The 18,833-nt window shown below is 48.6% G+C and overlaps 1 protein-coding gene across 2 annotated transcripts; it reads right to left on the bottom strand.

The window, feature by feature from the left end:
• Window positions 1–293: 293 nt before the first annotated feature.
• Window positions 294–18,685, bottom strand: nalf1a (NALCN channel auxiliary factor 1a). Of its 2 annotated transcripts, none has more exons than XM_062447517.1 (3): window positions 17,421–18,685; window positions 3,426–3,597; window positions 294–2,814 (listed from the first exon to the last, which is right to left on the bottom strand). In XM_062447517.1, the coding sequence occupies exons 1-3, from the start codon at window positions 18,117–18,119 to the stop codon at window positions 2,516–2,518; spliced, it is 1,170 nt and encodes a 389-aa protein (XP_062303501.1). In that variant the 5' UTR covers window positions 18,120–18,685; the 3' UTR covers window positions 294–2,515. The 2 variants fall into 2 exon arrangements, with proteins under 2 accessions (XP_062303501.1, XP_062303502.1); XM_062447518.1 differs by having other exon boundaries at window positions 18,250–18,685.
• Window positions 18,686–18,833: the final 148 nt, after the last annotated feature.

Here is an 18,833-nt window from a genome sequence, read left to right as displayed (position 1 = left end):
CGGCATTCTGAAATGTTTTCTCCAGAATAATACTTGTGACTAGTGATTTTGTAAAGCGTGTGGTTCACACTCCCTCTGCTGGTAACGTCCTGCTACAACAACTATGATGTTGATATGATTCTATTAAAAATATTTTTTATCATGCTTTTCTAAGTATGTGTATGTAGTTAGCACATAGTAGTCCACTATGGCACAGATAAAGTGTAGACTGAGTTATAGCAAAGGACTAAGTACTCAACATAAAAATATTCATACCGGTGACTCAAATAATAATGAAAATACGCCAGTCATGTTTAACATAATTTCTATTTATTCTCTTTTGAACAAAATGTTAATAAATGTGGACGCGTTTTTCTATGTCCCAGAAAGATCACAACTTTTGGGTCACATTATAAATAATTTCAAAGTCTTTTTGTCATAAAAAAAAGAAATTGCAAACTATAGCATCTCTAGTATGACAATATGACAACAATAGAATAATCATTCATCTATGTATACCTTTTAACCCTCATTAATCATCATTTCCCAACATTGCCCCAACGTTTCTCATCACTATTTTCTTGCAGACGTCAATCTCGGCCAAGTTCCTCTCAGCTCATTCCCTACTGATCAACTGACACTGCTGTCAACATTTAGTAACAGAAAAGGCAGCCGGAAACAGGGAGAAACAACCTTAGGAAGCTACAGGAACAGAAAACACGACAGGGTGGTCTCAGAGACACGGCCATCTTGAGGGTCCCGCTTCTCGAGGACATATTTACAGCAGAAAGGACGAGGAGAGGAGGACATCTGCATAGATCCACTGGATTCAGATCGGGAAATATTTGGAGGTGGAAGTGGCGGGGGGAGGGGGGGGGGGGGTGTGACTGGGGAGAGGTGATCATACCTACATATAGATACAGGGCATACATCCGCTGCTGTCTTTCTGGGAGGGTGGAAGGGGAGGTTCTGTACGTTTGAATGAAACGATTACGTTTTTAGGTGGATTGACGGTTATGAGGAACGAGGATCTGTGTTCAACTCTGAGTCATGGGGGGGTTACTAGACAGCTATCACAATAAATAAGTCAAATTGAATACCATAAGAAAGCCAAAGTAAATGTATCCAAATATACTTTACCTTGTAGAGGATGGACATGAAAAGTCCACACACACCTGGTATCAATGCCATCTTACCATTTATTCCTAACATTTGTATTATGTTGTATGCTTACAGCGACCTAGGGAAGTAAAAAGCTGGAGAAATAAAAAATATTTTTCCCCATCAGCCCCTTTCACAAGCTATTTAATGTCTGAGTAGCAATAGCAGCAGCCATACAAAACAGGAAACAGGAAATATGTGTAATCAGCCCTTGATAAACTCATTCCTCTCACACTGACGACTGCGCAGCCCTTAGCTCTGTGTACTGAACCATTTATAAGGAGATGGTCATCTGGGTAAACATAGGGCCGGACCAGGTCGAAAGGAAAGATACAATCGGTGGATTGATTGGTAGATTGAATGACTGATTGTGTCAAGGCTTCCTCACAACCACGTCCAGACAATCCCCCCCGCTCCGTAGCAGATGCCTGTGTTTGGCGTCCACGCTTTGGGACAGACCTCGAGCACCCAGGACAGAAGCAGCGGCCATGCAGCACCCTGGTGCGGCCGTACAGGCTGACTCGCAGCAAGTCCAAAACACGTCACTTGATTTGAGGTAAATTTGAGCTTCACTGATCCTTGCCTATTAGGCTGCCTCAAACACAAAACATATGGGATGATGGCGGACCCAGACTCAAACAAGATCCGGGGGCATGGGAATTGGACATGGGACCCTTCAGACCTGGTAGGGTTAGAGACTAAACTTCTGCAAACCAGTCTTCCCAACACAGATACAGTTTGCAATCGATCTAGAAGTAGGTTTTAATCTGTGTTGGGAAGCCAGCTCTTGCATGTCGACTATTGCTTTCTAGGCATTCTCTCTCTCACGCCATTCATCCAGGAGTGGGGTTGACCCACCAAAGCTTGTCTGTTCGTAAAGAATCGAATATATTAGAACTTTCTGGCATCTGAAAAGCAGCAGAAACGTCGAGGGCAAAGGTGACGGGTGTACAGAAACACATTAAGTTGGCTACATCTTTCCCTACAATTCGCTGCCTCGTTTACTCTACAACAACCCACTCACGTTCCAAAACGTCACGAACAAGTGCTCGTGGGGAGGGACGGGGGAGGAAATGATGTAATACATCCTGGTGTGACAAAACAACGGAAACAGGTGAACAGGTTTTAGAGTGACACGGTGAGACGTCAGTCCCTCGGGCTGCGACCTCTAGCAAGCCTCGACCCTCAAACCACAACCCCATCATCCTCCGCCCCATCCTCCATCCTCCGACCTGCCTCAGACGGTGAACGGATGGGAAATGATGGGATGTTGTCGGTTGGAGTCAAGGTAGCCATTTTGGGGTCAAATCCAAGAAGAACAGTCCTCACTGCAAGCTCAGTCCCGGACAAACCCTCCAGGGGGGCGGCCCCCCAATCACTCCTCGCTGGGGGGACTCTCCTCCAGTGAGAAAATGGCCGTCACGCTGACCCCAGTGGAATTGTGGGACGTGGTGATGGTGACAACAGTATGTAGAAGAACAAGGACAAGCAGGCAGAGCTTCAGACGCCCGTTACAAAGTCTGGGGGCGGCGGCCGAGGTCACTGACGCCCCCTGGTGGTTACAGGAGGGAGGAGTCCTTTTCAGTGTCCCGCGAGAGCGGTTGTCGGGTTTGGAGTCCCATCGGACATCGCAACACTCCGCATTGCTCTCCGGCTCTGAATCCACCAAAAGCCCTGGCAGAGACACAGAAAAGATAGTTACCAGGACTGCAAAACCTGCCGTAGCCATGCTTGTTTGGGCATGCTGGCACAATGAATCGAGGATATAGTCAATTAGCACAATAGCAGTATAATTAGAATGCCCCAAGGTCTTTGTCAGATTTCAGCCTCACAAACGGACAAGTGAAAACATTTCAAAAAGTGCTACCATGGTATGGGGGGGGGGAGCAGGCTGGTGAAGATTCGAACTTTGTTGATTTGACCTCACAAGAAACAAGAGAAATGAAGGGCCACGCGGTGCATTGTCTGAAATGATTAGCCACTGATGAGGTCATGCTTGTCAGGCATGTCATCACATCAATGCTGTTGTCACTGTTGCCAGAGGTGAACTTAAACTATAAAAGAAACTTCAAAGGGCAGAGAGGCGATGAGAGGAGAGGCAAAGCGAGGCGAGGAGAGGGGGGAGGGGAGGAGAGGAGAGGGGGGAGGGGAGGAGAGGCGAGGAGAGGCGAGTGGGGAGGGGAGGAGAGGCGAGGCGAGGCCCGAGCAGATTACAGTGGATCAGATGGCAAGCAGAACAAAACAACCGAGCGGACCGTAGCCGACAGGAAGTGAGGCGTTCCCACCTGTGCAGATGAAGCTGGGGCTGCCTCCGTGGATGAGGTCATCGTTGTCAGGCAGGATGAAGGGACACCTCTGCTGCACCTCCAGACAGTACTGGACACATGGCACCGTCCTCCCACAATGCCTCTGGGCGGTCGGGAAATACTGGGCACACAGCCAGGGCTTATAGGCCTCCTGGGATTAGAGGGAGGGGGGGAGGGAGGGAGAGAGAGAGAGAGAAATCGTGAACACAAATCCAATACTTTTAGTAGTAATTAAGGAATTGACTGGGTCATATAGGTGATTACAAGAATACAATACAATTCCAAATAGGACTGATTTAGCACTTAAATCAGTAGCTAACACATTGCTCAACCTTTCTGGCTCACGTGTACCACATTCTACCATTAGAGGGCACTGTCTACTTCACAATAATCTACACACTTTAAATTATCTCCTACATTCAGCCAATCAAATGCCAATATCCTTTGATCTAAAGCTCTCGGTCTTTCCGAAAGAACTTCTGAACAAATAGATTTTCATTTCATTCCAATTTACTGCATGGCCCCTTTGTCTTAGCCTTAGTCAGCTGTGTGTGATTATGCTGCATGTGATCGAACCATTATTGCAAAACACAACTCATTGACTGGACATGTGCAACTGTGGGTCTCAGCCTGCAGGGGGCAGCAGTGTGTCTGAGTTGTGTGCACACTACAAGGTAGCGACAGGAGAAAGCTCACATGTCATTGGCCTTCAGCCAAGGTCAGAGATTACGGGGCCTTTCCTTTTTTTTGTTTACACAAGGCGCTCCAAAAACTGTGCTGACACCAATTCCAGCACACACACACACACAAACACACACTTGCACACAGACGCCCAAGCTTCAGCTTCAGCACCCTGGACAGGGACGTTTGGGTTCGTCCACTCGTGCACTTGAAGTACCACGGACAGCGCAAGTTGTGGGTGAATCTCAAACATGGCAGCACACACTGAACAGGGCCTGTGTAAATGAAGACGTCAGTGTCACTTTCCTTGATGGGTCTGTGATATGGCAACCCCCCCCCCGCCCCTCACAGGCTGCACTGCCCATTTGGCTGCTGTGCAACACAGATCAATAGCAGGCTGACCGGAGCGTGAGATGACACCAGCCAGCACCGAGGAAGACATCAGCTCCGCACAGTTGACGCAGGAAATGTGCGTGCATTCTCTAAGGGCGGGCGCACACTTCACAGGCACACGTACATCTTCCACATATACGCACATTCGCAGAATGTCGCACACATTCAAAGACGGACTCACGCGCGCCTGTGTAGCCTGTGTGCGCGTGTGTGCGTGTGAGCGTGTTCAATCAATCATGAAACAATGAACCCCTATTTTCACATTAAAGATTCAAATCTCATTAAGGATGAATCAAGATATTGTACAACTGCAGCCTATGCCAGAACAATCTGTATAAGAGCAATTTGTCATTCTTATGTCAGGTAGTTGCATATTATTGACCAATGATAGGGTGCCTACCGAATCTCTCCAATCACCTTGTTCAACCGAACAGTCTAAATTCTGACATGGAATCAATTGTCTACTCTCCTAACTACAATATCCCATTTGTGTATGTATGGCAAATGTCGTACAAACATTATGTAATTTGCTTTCTGCAGTGTCCACGCCCCTAAGAAAATTGTGAAACAACGTCATTATGATTGTTAACGATCATAATTGCACAGGGGGTGGGTGGGGGGGGTGGAGTGGAGTGGTGAGGGGGTTGGTGGAGGGGGGTCGGTAGCCTTGGTTTCTAATGTTTTCAACATCCGTCCTTCATCCTGAGAATGGCTAATGCAGGAAAAACAGGACAGAGGTCACGGAGGCGCAATCAGCGACGTCGAGGCGGTGAGTGAGCGGGGCGGCTCGGCCTCGCGTCCTCAAGCAGTCAAGGCCACAGCAGGAGCCGGCCGACCCATAGTGTCCAGGAGGAGGGGCCAGAGCAATCCACAGGGATTACTTGCCATTCCACTAGGACGCCTGCCTTATCCATTTGTCACCCCACATTAGCACTTTAAATCACCACTGTGTTTCAACGTGGTGTTCTGTTTAATAGGTGTGTTTGTCGATCTATGAAGTAGTGTGTGCGTGTTTGTGTGTGTGTGTGTGTGTGGCCTGGGCTTGGGGCCTTGTGACTGAAAAGAGCTTAGAAGAGATGGCTGCTGGGTTTGTGAGATGGTGCTGGAGCGGGAGGGAGAGAGAACGCTTTCATTGTTTCAAATCTGTATGGAGGAGACTGCTGCCAACAGCTGAGTGCGTATGTACGTGTGTGTGTGTATGCGTGTGTGTGCTTGTGTGTTTTTATAATGGGAAAATACCGTATACATGAATGGACATGGAGAAGAGGAGCCTATCTGTCTACACAGACTAATACACACAGGAGCAGTGCACACATGAGTAGTGACAAATGATTTTTAAGGGATGACAGTTGTTGTTTTTTTTTTTTTGGGGGGGGGAGGTTTAGGGGGGTTGTGAGTTTTATTTTTGGGGGGGGTGTTCCTCACATTTGCATTTAGATTGCAAAGCAGAACCGATGACTGTCTCTCTCTCTCTTTCTCTCTCTCTCTCTCTCTCTCTCTCTCTCTCTCTCTCTCTCTCTCTCTCTCTCTCTCTCTCTCTCTCTCTCTCTCTCTCTCTCTCTCTCTCTGTCCATGTCAGTCTTTCCTCTCGCCATCGCACGCATCGCCGCCCTCCTGCCGTCCTCCCCCTTCCCCTCTGCCCGGGGGACACAGGAAGCCAGCCCCCCTCTCGGGAGCGTTGCATGGTGACAGACTCCACTGTGTAAAACACATGACCGGGCCTACCGTGGGTACCGACGCTAAACAGGCACACAGCCAGCCCCGACCCGAGCCTCTCCCGGCTTACTGAGGGCGGCTCCTTTCCCACAACATGCTTTCCGTTTCCCCCCTCTACTCTTACATTTGTTTGCATGTCAAGGCTAGGCATTCCAAAGGAAGACCAAAGGGCGTCACGACCCGTGTGTAAGGACCACGAGTCGTCCGCTAACCTTTCGGTAGCATAAACGGTAGGTTGCGGGGTGTGTGAGGGCAGAGGATTCGAGGGACGGCGGGGAGGTCGATAGGGCGATCTTGTCCTCTCGTCTTCCTCTTTTAAGGAATGCCCATTTGGAAACAAAGAGCGATCTGACGACGGAGAACAGGGGTCTGCCGGAGCTGCTCGCTGGCGGTTGTCAAGGTAACTGGACCCCTGTTTTCCTGTTTTTTCGTAATGGCCCAGATTCACCAGGTACAGCTCCACTCTCAGCTGTCTTGACCTATCCTGTGAGCCCCCGACCCTTGTTTGTGTGTGTGCGTGTGGGTGTGTGTGCGTGTGGGTGTGCGTGTGGGTGTATGCGTGGGCGTGGGTGGGTGGGTGGTTGCGTGCGTGCGTGTCAATGCATTTGCCTGTGTCTGTTTTCAGGGTGTTAGAGCAGAATTGAGTTATTGAGGAAGCAGACCTCTGTGTATAATTAGATCCCACAGTGTAAATGTGAAGCTTGCCCTCTCATGTCTGACCAACCTCTGCCTATCTTCAACACATCATATTTCCTCCTACAACCAGCCAAGGACATCCTGTGCATACTGTACACACAGAATACGGTAAACTGGCGGGTTTACAGATCTAGATTTGAAGGCAAACTCAAATGTATGGATATCATGTTGTTCCTTACTTGATTCAGGGTTGATTGTTGACTGAATCATTGGCACACAGCAAATTTAAGGGTGCTATCGATGACCGAATCATTGGCATACAGTGTCCCTTTGAAAAATCTTCCCCATAAGTCTGTCTTTTATGAAAGGCCACATGCACAGTCAAAATTCAAAATAAAACTGAACGGGAAAATCCTTCCCTTTTGACACGAAGAGGAGAAAAAAAACAGCATGGGTCCTCTGTATCCTTCCAGTCAAAGGAGGGGAGCCCCTGTCATTCAAGCACAGCCAGGATTCCCATCAGGCACACGGAGGGGAGAGAGGGAAGGGGAGAGGAAGAGAAACAGACCGACAGAAAGCTGTCTCCATCCTGACAGTTCTCTAGATGTGGTCATTCTCAAACAGAAAATCCCCCCGCTTCAAAGACTCCTCGCCTCTCTGAGTGACAGCTCCCGTTGTTGTAATGTGCGTTCAAACACCTCACACCTCACCTTCTCACATATTCCGTTTACAGTCCTACAGAATGCGGGAGGGAGGGAGAGCACAGCCTGCACGGAAAAAAACATCCTGTTTCACATGAAAAGACCAGAGGAAAAAAAAAGTGTGAGGAAGGGAAGGATTAGAAGAAAAGGCAGAGAACACAAAAACCTTCAGACGTTTGTTTCGGGGATCAAACTGGACCCGATTCTGGTCTTTGGGTAAAGGTCCTACTTGGGAGTTTTGGAACGAGATCCCTCTTTACCTCAGGCAATGTTTTGGCCACCTATGCACAGCCCTGTCACAGGCCCTGAATAATGCGAGCTGTAAGACTCCGAGGGTCACAACGCAGCGAAACCAAAAACCTCCTCCGAGCTAAAGCACACATATGACTGATGATCACCATTACTGTTTAGCCCGGGTGCTCGCAGCCCCAATCGTGGGCGCGCCGACATCCCAAACACACATGACGCCCTTCCAAAAGTCCTCCTTCACCAGCGCCACCAGGAAATGATTAGCTGGCGCTGACAAATGACAGATCAAGGACTGACACTTTAATTGTCTTCCAAGTGGGATGCGTGGATGCTTCTAGAGAGCCAGTAGGGCCTGGCTATTCTAGCCTGAGCAGAGCTGTTAAAGGTAAAGGTACAGGTAAGAAACCATCTGTCTCTCTCAGCTTCTGGATATGTTCTGGGGGAAATACTATAGGTCCCACTATGGCCCCCCCCCCCCCCAAAAAAAAACGTCTTTACTTTTCTCCTTAAAAGGCTTATCCGTTCCTGGTAGGAACATTTGAGTGGAAATGGCTCGAGCGTTGTCTGAGCAAACAGGTTTACTCAAATATCCAAAGGAGGAAACTGTCTTCATGCTCCAGGTGGTTGCAGGTGGAACAGTCTTCACGGCCTGCTCTCACACCACGTCAGTCAGGGCGCCAACATGATGGCGGGCACGCCCCTCCAGGGCTAAAAACAGATGTCTGACTCAGCCCTGTGAAATGTCAGATATCTCCACTCAATCACACAATAAGGTGCAGTTCAATTACCACCACAACACAGATCGTGTAATGCCCTGCGAAGCAGGAGGTTTTTCCCACACCCGGGATATTTTCAGCTGTGTGTGTCAAAGGACTGTTTCGAACGGAGGTCGGCTCTTGCGGCATCGTTCAGCATGAGAGAGACAAACCGGAGGGAGACAAGCTGTCCCCGAGCCTTTCAAATCAAAGGTTCTGAGAGTAGGGGGTTGACATGCCTGGGCACAAACAGCAGAGGGCGCTATTCTGTTCTATTCTGGTGTTTGGGTTGATCTCATTGTCTTGTTTGAGGGAGATTTGTCCTTTGATACAGTAGCTGGTTGCTACCGCTCCTCTGAACTCTGAAAGCATCAATGAGCAGCGAGATGTCTGGATCACAATTCAAAGAAACACACGAACATTCGCAAATAGTAGATGCATTTACTGACAGGTCAGATTTGCTCGTGTAAGCAGTGAGTCATCCAGCCACACTGTGTGTGTGTGTGTGTGTGTGTGTGTGTGCTTACTGTAAGTGCTGTGTGTATGTATGTGTGTGTCTGTCAAACGAAACCTCATGTGTTACAATTATGGTTATTAGGCCCTGCTGGGTTGCATGTGCACGGTACAACACAGAAAAGTGGGCCAGTATAAATGGAGGTCTTCCATTGTGCCGTCATTCACGGATGGATATAATCCATTTGCCTCGGTTCTCCACTTATCCCATTCACAGTCATCTTGGCCATATAACTATTCAATAGTGCGCATACGAATATTATATGCGCTTGTCATTATGCACTCAACCAGCCAAAACGCTGTCTCTTCCCATGCGTAACGACATGAAACAAAGCAAGTTTGTTTTCCTAAAACACCTGACTTAATAAACCGTCAGAAGTCAATTGGGTGTGTTACTACCGAGGAGAGTAGTTATCATTCTCCATGGCAGGCAAGATAGAAGAAGAAAAAAACGGCTCAGTCGCGAGCATAAACAATTGTCGGGCACCCTTTCATAAATCCACGCCAGCTCAAGTAAACACAGTGTGTTTGAGAGGATTTCAGGTACTCTTTGACATCTCTGAATGGGGCTTAATACACCACCGGTGAGGATCGCTGGGTAAGTCTCTCTGAGCGGGGGGGGGGTGGGGGGGCAGGCCTGAATGCACGAGGTACTCGAACGGCACAGGGTCTGGGTAGTGCCAGGCCGACAGCAGGTGGGCTTTACAGCAGTGCACTGGCGTGGAGGGGCGTACACAATGGACCTTTTTCTCGATCCACTCGATCAATATTTACCGCACTGCTGTGATGCTGCCGATAAGGAGGTTTCACACTGCGCCCGGGCCAAGGGGGAGGAGGGTGTGCACGGAGAACAAGAACAGAGAAAGAGGGGGGGGGGGGTGGGAGGGGAGGTGGAGAACAGAGGTGAGGGGCGGGTGGAAACTGAAACCAAGGGACTCATTTGCAGTTATGGGAGAATATTAGGTGGGTTGACATCTCGGGCAAGAAATCCAATTGTCAAGGTGAAAGGTAGTGCCTCGATTAAAAGAGCTGGCTGCAAAACCTAAGCCAGAGTTGGGACCAAGTTAACCTTACTTGCAGGCTCTGACTGTGTGCTTGGCCTCTGGAAATAGGTGTTAGGACTGTGTGTGTGTGTGTGTGTGTGTGCTTGTGTTCCTGGTTTGATGTGATCAGTCTTAATAACAGTTATACCATCTCAATCACTTTGCCATCCATCCTAATACATAGAAAAAGAGCCCAACTCTTCTTGTACTGTCCTCAAAAAAAAATCAAACAGAATTTCCGTCAACCAGCTTTCGTGCGTTTGCAGACCAGCTGTTTTCTTTTGAGTCCGTGTGAGCGCAAAACAAACTAACTGGGTAGGTGTGTCCCACAGGGCTTGCTGTATCGACTTCCTGCTGATGTAGTTAGGGCTCTGGGAGGGTGCAGGCAGCGCTGGTCGTTGCCTTTCTTCCCAACACTGCCCTGGAAGCCTGAACTCTGACCCTAGCCAAGGAAACATTGAGTGATTCTCCCCTGGGGTCACCATCGACCCCGCTGTTCCTGTCTCGGCCAGCCTGGTGGGAGGGATGCTGCTTCAATACCACACTATATTTACCTCTGTGTTGAAAGGATTTCCATTGCGGCCAATTACCGTGGCCCTTGATTAAGATGGTACACCACGTCTGAATGAGAGTGAGCCACTTCCCATGTTTAGAAGGGGTGTGCGAGTGTGTGTGTGTGTGCCAGTGTGTGTGCGTGTGTTTGTGTGTTCTCTAGGCAGTCCCCTGGCAGCTCCTCGTTCATCATCAGCTGTACCATCTTTCTTTCTCTTTCTCTCTCTCTCTCTCTCGCTCTCCCTCTCTTTCTCTTCATCTCTCTCTCTCTATTTCCTTTTCTCTCTCTTTCTCTCCCAGCCTGAAGGAGATACAGGCCAATTCAATCACAGCTCTGTTGTCCCTTTGGAGAGAGAGTGAAAGACAGACAGAGGGAGAGACAGAGGGCGGGGTGCAAAACAGAGAGAGACGGGGATAGGGAGGAGATAAATAGAGAGAGAGAGAGATAGAAAGAGCGGAAAAACAGCTCCAGGAGTGGTTGAGCGAGAGGGATCCTTAGTGTCTCTAATAAGCAGACAGGTGTGTGACAGAAGGGGAACTGTCTGAGGATCTGAGTGCTGGGGGGGGGTGATGGGGGTGGTGGCAGAAGCATGTCTCGGGACTATTAATCCTCATAAACCTGATTAGAAGACGCCACCTGCGTAGTAGGGCGGCCTTTCACAACAAGCCATGTTTTCTGGGAGGAGCATGCTTCTCTCACCACACTGCTCACGGCTATCTAGTGAGATATCGAGGAGCGTCGTCAGATTGTAATCCTGGATTATTCAACTAATATGTGCGGCCTGTGAGGACGGCAGCACTCAACTCGCGTTTTTCTTACAATAAAAAATTGTTGGTTAGCCAATTTTTTTTCTTTCAATTTTCCCTTCCTCATTTCAAGTTCAATTGACAGTTGAAATAAACCTAAAGTTGATTTGGTCGGCTGTTTCCTATGAATCAGTCCATCTGAAGGGTCTTGTAGGCTTTTGCTTATAGGTACTCTCCACATGCACTGATAGCTTACAAGCCTCTTCTTGAGAACATATCTCCATGCTCGAGAGCCCCGCCATTATTATCGCTGAAGGAAGAGCGGAATAAAATGCAAATGATAGTTGGTGTCGCGGAGAATTTGTAATTATGTTTATGAATACTGGCTCTCTTTTTCCCAGACACGCCCAGGGCTTTTGTGCCTCTCATTAGCCACGATGCTATCGTCTCCCAGGGCCTGGAGGGACGACAACGAACTGTGGCATTGAGCTTGTTCGCTCTCTCACACACACACACACTCTCTCTCTCTGAATCGCTTCCAAATACAAATGCGCGCACACACACACACACACACATGCACTCCCTCACGTTCACGTTCACGTTCTCTCTCTCTCTCTCTCTCTCTCTCTCTCTCTCTCTCTCTCTCTCTCTCTCTCTCTCTCTCTCTCTCTCTCTCTCTCTCTCTCTCTCTCTCTCTTTCTCCCTCTCAATCCCATTCAGGGCTTTCATTACTTGTCATCAGGAGATTCTTATCACAGTCTCTGCTCTGCTCAGCCGAGGAATAAACCCTTGCCAAAAAGGAAAGAGGGGAAAGATTAAATAACAACCAGAAAGTGTCCAAAAAGAAAGAAGCCCCAAATCCCATGGCAGTCTCCTATCAGTGTCATTTTTTAAACAGCTGATTGCTTTCAAGTGTTAATCAGCAACCAGATCACTTCAGGTTTCCTAGGACTCATTTTCTATCACAGCATACTAACTGAAGGGAGATTAAAAACAGTCTATAAACTTGGACTTTCCTTCATGCAAAAATTGGTTGAATTAGATTGGAAGTAAGACAGGGGGTGATACATTGTGTAGTGGCCAGGTGCATCTATCCAAACCGTCATTCGTGAAAGGGGGAGGTTGTGTACCTCTGGAGGTCAGCGTCAACTTAAAGATAACTACTGTACTGATGGTCCAGGTGCATGTTTACGCAACCAGACTGCAACTTGGACTGGCAAAGCCCTTTAAACATGGATTCAGGGTAGGGTAGAGCTGCATTTTGAGCGCTCTCAGTGGTTATGAAATGGTTACAAAACACGTTGTGAAATCTAGGGCAGAGGGCGGTGGCGGTGTCGAGGCCTGTGAGAGACCTTAACGCATGATCTACACAACATGTATGGAGTATAAAGGAGGAGTGTCAACAGTCTCGTTTTGTGCTTCGAGAACACAAGCAACCTGTCGCCTAGCTTCGGCAATAAACAGGAGGAGGAGATGAGCTTCATCACCGAGGCGATACGGGTGTCTGTGATGTGTCTGTGGTGTCATTAAGATCTTGTGTCACCTTGATGAGAAGAGGCAGGCCTCAGTGGAAGCTAATCAACGCCAACAGAACCTGTCAAGAGTACTATTCAGACGACGACCTCTGACCTATTAGCCACACGTATTGTTTACTGGGTGAACCAGGAAGGGGAGCGAGCTCTCCGGAGACCAGTCATGACGCTGTCTTTTCCAGGATCCCTTTGTGCCTCAGAGACCCTGGACGCCCGGAGCACCGCACAGCACACTGCAACCGCAGCAGACACTTCCTCGGGAGCTGTCACCCTGCCCGAAAATACCGGGGTGAAGGATGGTATTCTCGAAAACAACCTTCATCTGAAAAGAATCCGCATTTCTCCTCCAGCGAGTGAGAAAGAGGATTGAATGCGAGTGTGGGGGCTGCTAGAGGCCACCACGCCACGAGAAAACTGGACATGGACGCCTTCTCTATCCTGTCTGGTGTCGGGGGACCGGGGACGACAAACAGCTCCGTGGTCCAATTCTGCGTTTGACAATTCATTTAACAGCGAGTGACATCATCCTCAATCATCCTAATGGACGCCACGCGGCTTAGCCGAGCTGCCTCTCGGCCCTCGTGCTCATCCGTCCCAGACGTGTTGCTCGGCTGTTAAAGGAAAGCATTAAAGGTCTGCTTTGCATACAGCGCGCCACATACTGTGCTACCCTACCGACGCGCCGGTTGAGCGACAAAGCTCGAGGCGCGCTTTCCCGTCGCTCTGGGATTCATCTATAGTCAGATTTATGATTTACTGTATCTGTACAGTAAATCAAAGGGCACAGACTCGGATTACCTGGAGCGGGAGGGGGTGGGGGGGGCCAAACGAAAGGGGAAAGAACAGGGGCTGTGCGTGCCGTGAAACACAGCAGCTTAGGTAACTGTCGCTCGCGTTGTTATTTTGGCAATTTGATCTTGTTCCTGCATACGGCGCGTCACATGACGTGACTGACAGGAAATGAATCAGAGAAGTGCAAATGAGGCTCTGCACAAATGACGTACAGTTGCAGCCTGTCTCCACCGGAGCGTGTTAATTTAACAGATTTTTTTTACAGTCACAAGATATGTAGATGCCGACATTTATGTGAGGCAGGCATTATCAAATGTAGGTCAAACCTGCAAGAACAGTTAATGAGCAGCTTTCAGCCATTCATGTAGGTTGCTACAGAGCAAGCATCTTCTCTCAGTAATCTCCAATCACTGGCCGAGGTTTAAACAATGAACAGAACAGTCCCGACTGCAGACGTGAAGGGGTAGGATTCAGGTATATTTCACGAGAACCTCCCTACATTTACCAAAGACCCCTTCGTGTGTGTACGAGCGTGTGTGTGTGTCGCCATGTGAGCAACGCCGGTGTGTGCCGCAGCTTTGGTTCTGCAGGGTCGGTTGGTTATTTAGCATTCTGATCACCTGAGTTCATTCATAAAAGCCTGCCATGGAACAGCCTGCAGGGAGACAAGCTCCCCTGAGTGGGGCAAAGCCTCTCCAAGGTCAACATCCCACAGCACAGAACACGGACACACACACAAGGGATTTATGAATAACACACAGCTAAAAACAATACAGGCCTCTGCTGCAAATACTTAGTTACGCACTTACACACTGTCGATTTGCAATAGGCACGATATCAATGCAACGACACATACCAATTGAAATGTTTTAGGTCACAGTGATATCTTAGCAAAGGTTTGGGACTGCCTTTACAACCAGAATGTAAAAAGAGTGCTGCGTGTGTGTGAGGTGAGTCTACCTGTGTTCAAGGCTAAGTGACCAGTACATAACACAATAGATAACAGCTGCTAAAGACAGTTATCTATGCTTTCTTACAAGTCCCTGTCGCACAACACGGATCATTCTCACTGCACGGTAACGGTAGGAGGGGGGGGGGGGGGGAGAAAGGACTCACTAGGCAGATAAGGACGACTACAGCACTCGCTGTCACACACCTGCCTCTTCCTCCACCCCGAGGGGGCATCTGCTCCGAGGGCCTGTCTGCGGGGGCCGCGGAAGATGGAGGTGTACGGGTAACCCAACGCCGTGGCGCTTCCAGCACAGCTACATCCCGTCAGAAAGAGTCCGATATCAAAGAGCCCCGAGAGCATCACATGTTTGCCTCTGTCTGATGTTCCATATCTAGCCGGAGGGATCAAAGCCACATCTGTGGACTGCAGGTGTACGTATCTCTGTGCAGTGACCTCTACAGGCAGTGATTCACAGCGGGAGGTTTCTTCGGGGAGTCATGTTGAGCGTCATGTTTTTTGTTGCCGACCGACATCATAGATGTTTGGGCCAAACAACCTAACCTCATCTGTCCCGCTACCCGTCTCCTGTCTATGCTGCCTCGAAAAACAATGTATGCATCGTTCACACCCATGTGTTCACACCCTTCTGAATGGTTGATGGTCCCGGAGCATTTCATAACTGAGAACATTTAGGTTCAATTGTCTTACTGGGGATTTTGGCACAGATTCGACCGCTAAGATGAACACGTTTCCCCGAGCTTTGAAGCCGTTAGTCCCCACTCCCCACAGTGCGATTATAGCGGCACAGGTACAGTATTCGAGAGCAGGCAAACATTAAGCTGTGAAGGAGCATGACATAATCGTTTCAGGAGAGCTGTTGTGGCTTGAGAGCTGGCATACCTGCCAGGTATGTGTGTCCCCACACCCTGTAGTCAAGCGAGTGCAGTGCTTGGCGGCGTGTACGGGTAAGGAAATCAAGGCCAACCTCGGTAACCGTGGGCTTTCAAAATGCCAGCATGTCACCTGTGACACATGCTGCGAGAGAAATATATAACGGGGCTGCGTGGGTAATGCTACACATTAACTTGACACTAATTACTGTACTACACATGAATACCTGTGGTAGCGGCATCGCGGCAACAGTGGAAGTTGCTGCGTACCGTTATTCCGTGGCACCACAGCCGAGGTAATTAAAGGACTGGAACCAGGTATGGGAGGGAGGGAGGGGGGGGGGTGCTCTCCAGGGCCAGGAGCAGGGTAATTTTCATTGTGTTTTAGTTTTGCAACCTTCAATTGCACTTCTGCCTAATCCCTTTTACCCCAAGAGAGCCCCCGCTCTCATGAATCTTGCTGAAAAGAGAGCAATGCCTTCAAACCGTAGTAACGCATATAATTACATAGCGTTTCCTGCGACAATGTTACAATGGGGTAAGGGGTGCATTGGGGGGGGGGGGGGGGGGGGGGGGGGCTGTCATCACATTTACACAGTACCAGGCCAGCCTACTCGTTTGACCTCCCTGTGCACCAGCCTCTCCCTTCATCCTGTCCGTCCCCCTTGTCCCCCCCTGTCCTGTCAGTCAAGCTGTCTGTCTGGACTACTTACGTCTTGTGCAGGTTGCCTATTCTGACTCATGCCACTCTATAGTAACAAGAGGGGAGACCAAGAGACAATACGGGGACGGTTGTGAAGATTACTCATAGCAATAACAAGTCAGTGTGTCTGTTTGGACAGTGACCCTCTGCAAACTTAATAAAGGCGGGTGGTGCGACCTCCACGCTCTGTATTCACACGCAGGCTGCTGACACTCCACTGTGACACACACAGGCCTGTTTCCGCACACCTGTTTCTTTATCACAGGCATAGAAGCTCTGGCATACACAATTAGCTTGATTAATACACTTCACACACGCACAAACAAACACGTACAGTATGACACACACACACACACACACACAAACACATGCAGAAACACCCCGTTGCCATCAGCAACCCCTAGCTATCTTTCCATGAAATTAATGTTATCAGCTTGGCATGGCTCTGTCCATTAGAATTGCCTGATTTCAGCACCACGGACAGTTCTAAAGATACCTTACATTTGGCCTAAATGCCGTAAAAGCTGTCAGGCAAAAAATATATATATCTCAATTACTACCACTATTCCATGTCAACGTTGTCTTCCAGCTTTATGACTTATAATAGACCCCATCCTACAGCAGGCAAGTGTTGAACAAACATTGGCAACAAACACTGGCAAAAGACTTCCAGCGGATTAAGCTGGGGAACTACCGGTTTCCTCTCAACTTTAATGAAATGAGTGAAGCGGCCATGGCCGAACACCTGGCACCCTCATTTCAGACACTTGTTTAGCAAACATGGGCTATTATATATAATGAAGTCGATCTAAAATGAAGCACTACATAAACATTGCTATTATCATTTTAACCTTACGGGTGAGTTCAAGTTTTTACGCACCAAGGTAAAGAGCGCTAGAATAGCCTACCACTTCCACCCAAAAGCCATTTAGCATACCGGTAGGCCTTCATCCTATCCTACACACAAACCGAAGTGATGAGCATGAGGCCATGCGTCTTGAGCCTACAGCGGGGAGTCTCCTTGAATCTGTCATCCGTTACCATGACGACTCGATGGTAGAAAGGCTGTATGTATTCAGTCAAAATCAACAGATGGATAGAAGATCCCCTTTAGCCTACCTTGCACTGCTCCATGCAAGTTCTCACGGAATATGCATCCGTTTCGTATTTCTGAGTCATAATTTCAAATTCCTCATATTTTTCCTGGGCGTGCTGGTCGTAGCGCTGGTACGCCTGGACGCAAAGACTGCACCTTGCCATATCGCCATCAACGAGCACGTCAAGACTGCAGTTCAAATTGTCCGGACTTGTAGACCCGTAAAACAAATCCAGAAGAGAATAAGAATTACAAAAGGAAAGGTATAAATCACTAATATTTACAGACCGCGTCCCCTCTTTTTCGGAAATGCCCTTGCACAAATGGTCGGCATCATCAAAAGTAAAGCAGTTTTTAGATAAACTATCGAGGTGGCAAGTTTCAAGTCGCCACAAAGGTTTGGTAGAATTTCCTATAAAAATAGCATCTTCGTTTCCTCTGAGGCTGCTGTTAGCTAAATGGTGGTTGGGTGGTATATGGTTTGATGGATAAGCGCCAAAGTCTTTTGATGAAAACTTATCACGGGTCCTTGTCACTTTAGCCTCCGCGCAGAACCACAAGTGATCGGAGAGCAGAATGGTTAAAAACAGGAGAGACGCCAAGGACAGTCGCCATCTCTGGGCCCTCTCTGAGTCGGTGAATGGCTTTTCGTTCTCGCGGGGTTCTAGCCAGATTTTTAAGCCGTCATCTTGCTGCCGACACGTCCAAGCACCCCTGGTCATATTTTGGGAACGCGCTTCACCGGCCGACTCCACCGTGGGGGCTTCTCTGTCACAACATTCATTGACGTGGGGTCTAATTTGCGTTTTTCTCCTCTTAAATGTTGTGGTGTAGTCGGTGGTCCAGGCTTACCTCCGCGATTATCGGTAGCCTAATTCCCATTCAATTAATGTGTTCGTGGAGAGATTAGTGCATCGATGGGGCCGTGTTCTCCATGGCTCTCCAATGAAGATGCTAGTATTCTTTAGCAACATGTCTTGCCCCCCACCTCCTCTACCCGCCGCTCCGCTCTTGTCCTATGCGTAGACCCGTTTTACGGCACACTTGCATGCATTTACGTTCTCCCCGACTCCAGTGGCTCTGGGAGGAAGGCTTGGTCCAGCCTCCTTGCCTTGGTCTTGCTTTACCACTGCGATGATTTTCGCTTCCTTGTTTGGGCAAACTACCTGGGATAGTATCCTTTACTGTGCAGTCTCATGTTAGTCTCGTGTTAAGATGTCGCCATGTTTGTCAGAAACTGTTTTTTGGCGGAGCTGTGTCGCGCGCCACATCTTCAGTGCTACGACCGTTCCATCCTTGACGCATTTGTAGATCTGCGCTCAAATGGTGAATGTGCATTGACATATTCATAGCCTTAGGTTCAGTGCCTATTTCGGTCTCCTCTTCTACTCCAACCACTGTGTTTAACGACACTATTGTTTAAAGATATCCAAACG

This window comes from Osmerus eperlanus, chromosome 21 (assembly GCF_963692335.1).
Source record: "Osmerus eperlanus chromosome 21, fOsmEpe2.1, whole genome shotgun sequence".
Taxonomy (NCBI): Eukaryota; Metazoa; Chordata; class Actinopteri; order Osmeriformes; family Osmeridae; genus Osmerus; species Osmerus eperlanus.
Note: the sequence above shows the minus strand (reverse complement) of the source record. Positions and strands in the feature narration are given on the sequence as shown.

Excerpts from the sequence above, each read along its gene's own strand:
- nalf1a (XM_062447517.1), bottom strand. The coding sequence starts at position 18,119 with ATGACCAGGGGTGCTTGGACGTGTCGGCAGCAAGATGACGGCTTAAAA. Across the intron at positions 3,598-17,420 it reads CTTGCATGGAGCAGTGCAAG|GAGGCCTATAAGCCCTGGCT; the intron begins GTAGGCTAAAGG and ends CTCTAATCCCAG. Across the intron at positions 2,815-3,425 it reads CCCCAGCTTCATCTGCACAG|GGCTTTTGGTGGATTCAGAG; the intron begins GTGGGAACGCCT and ends TGTCTCTGCCAG.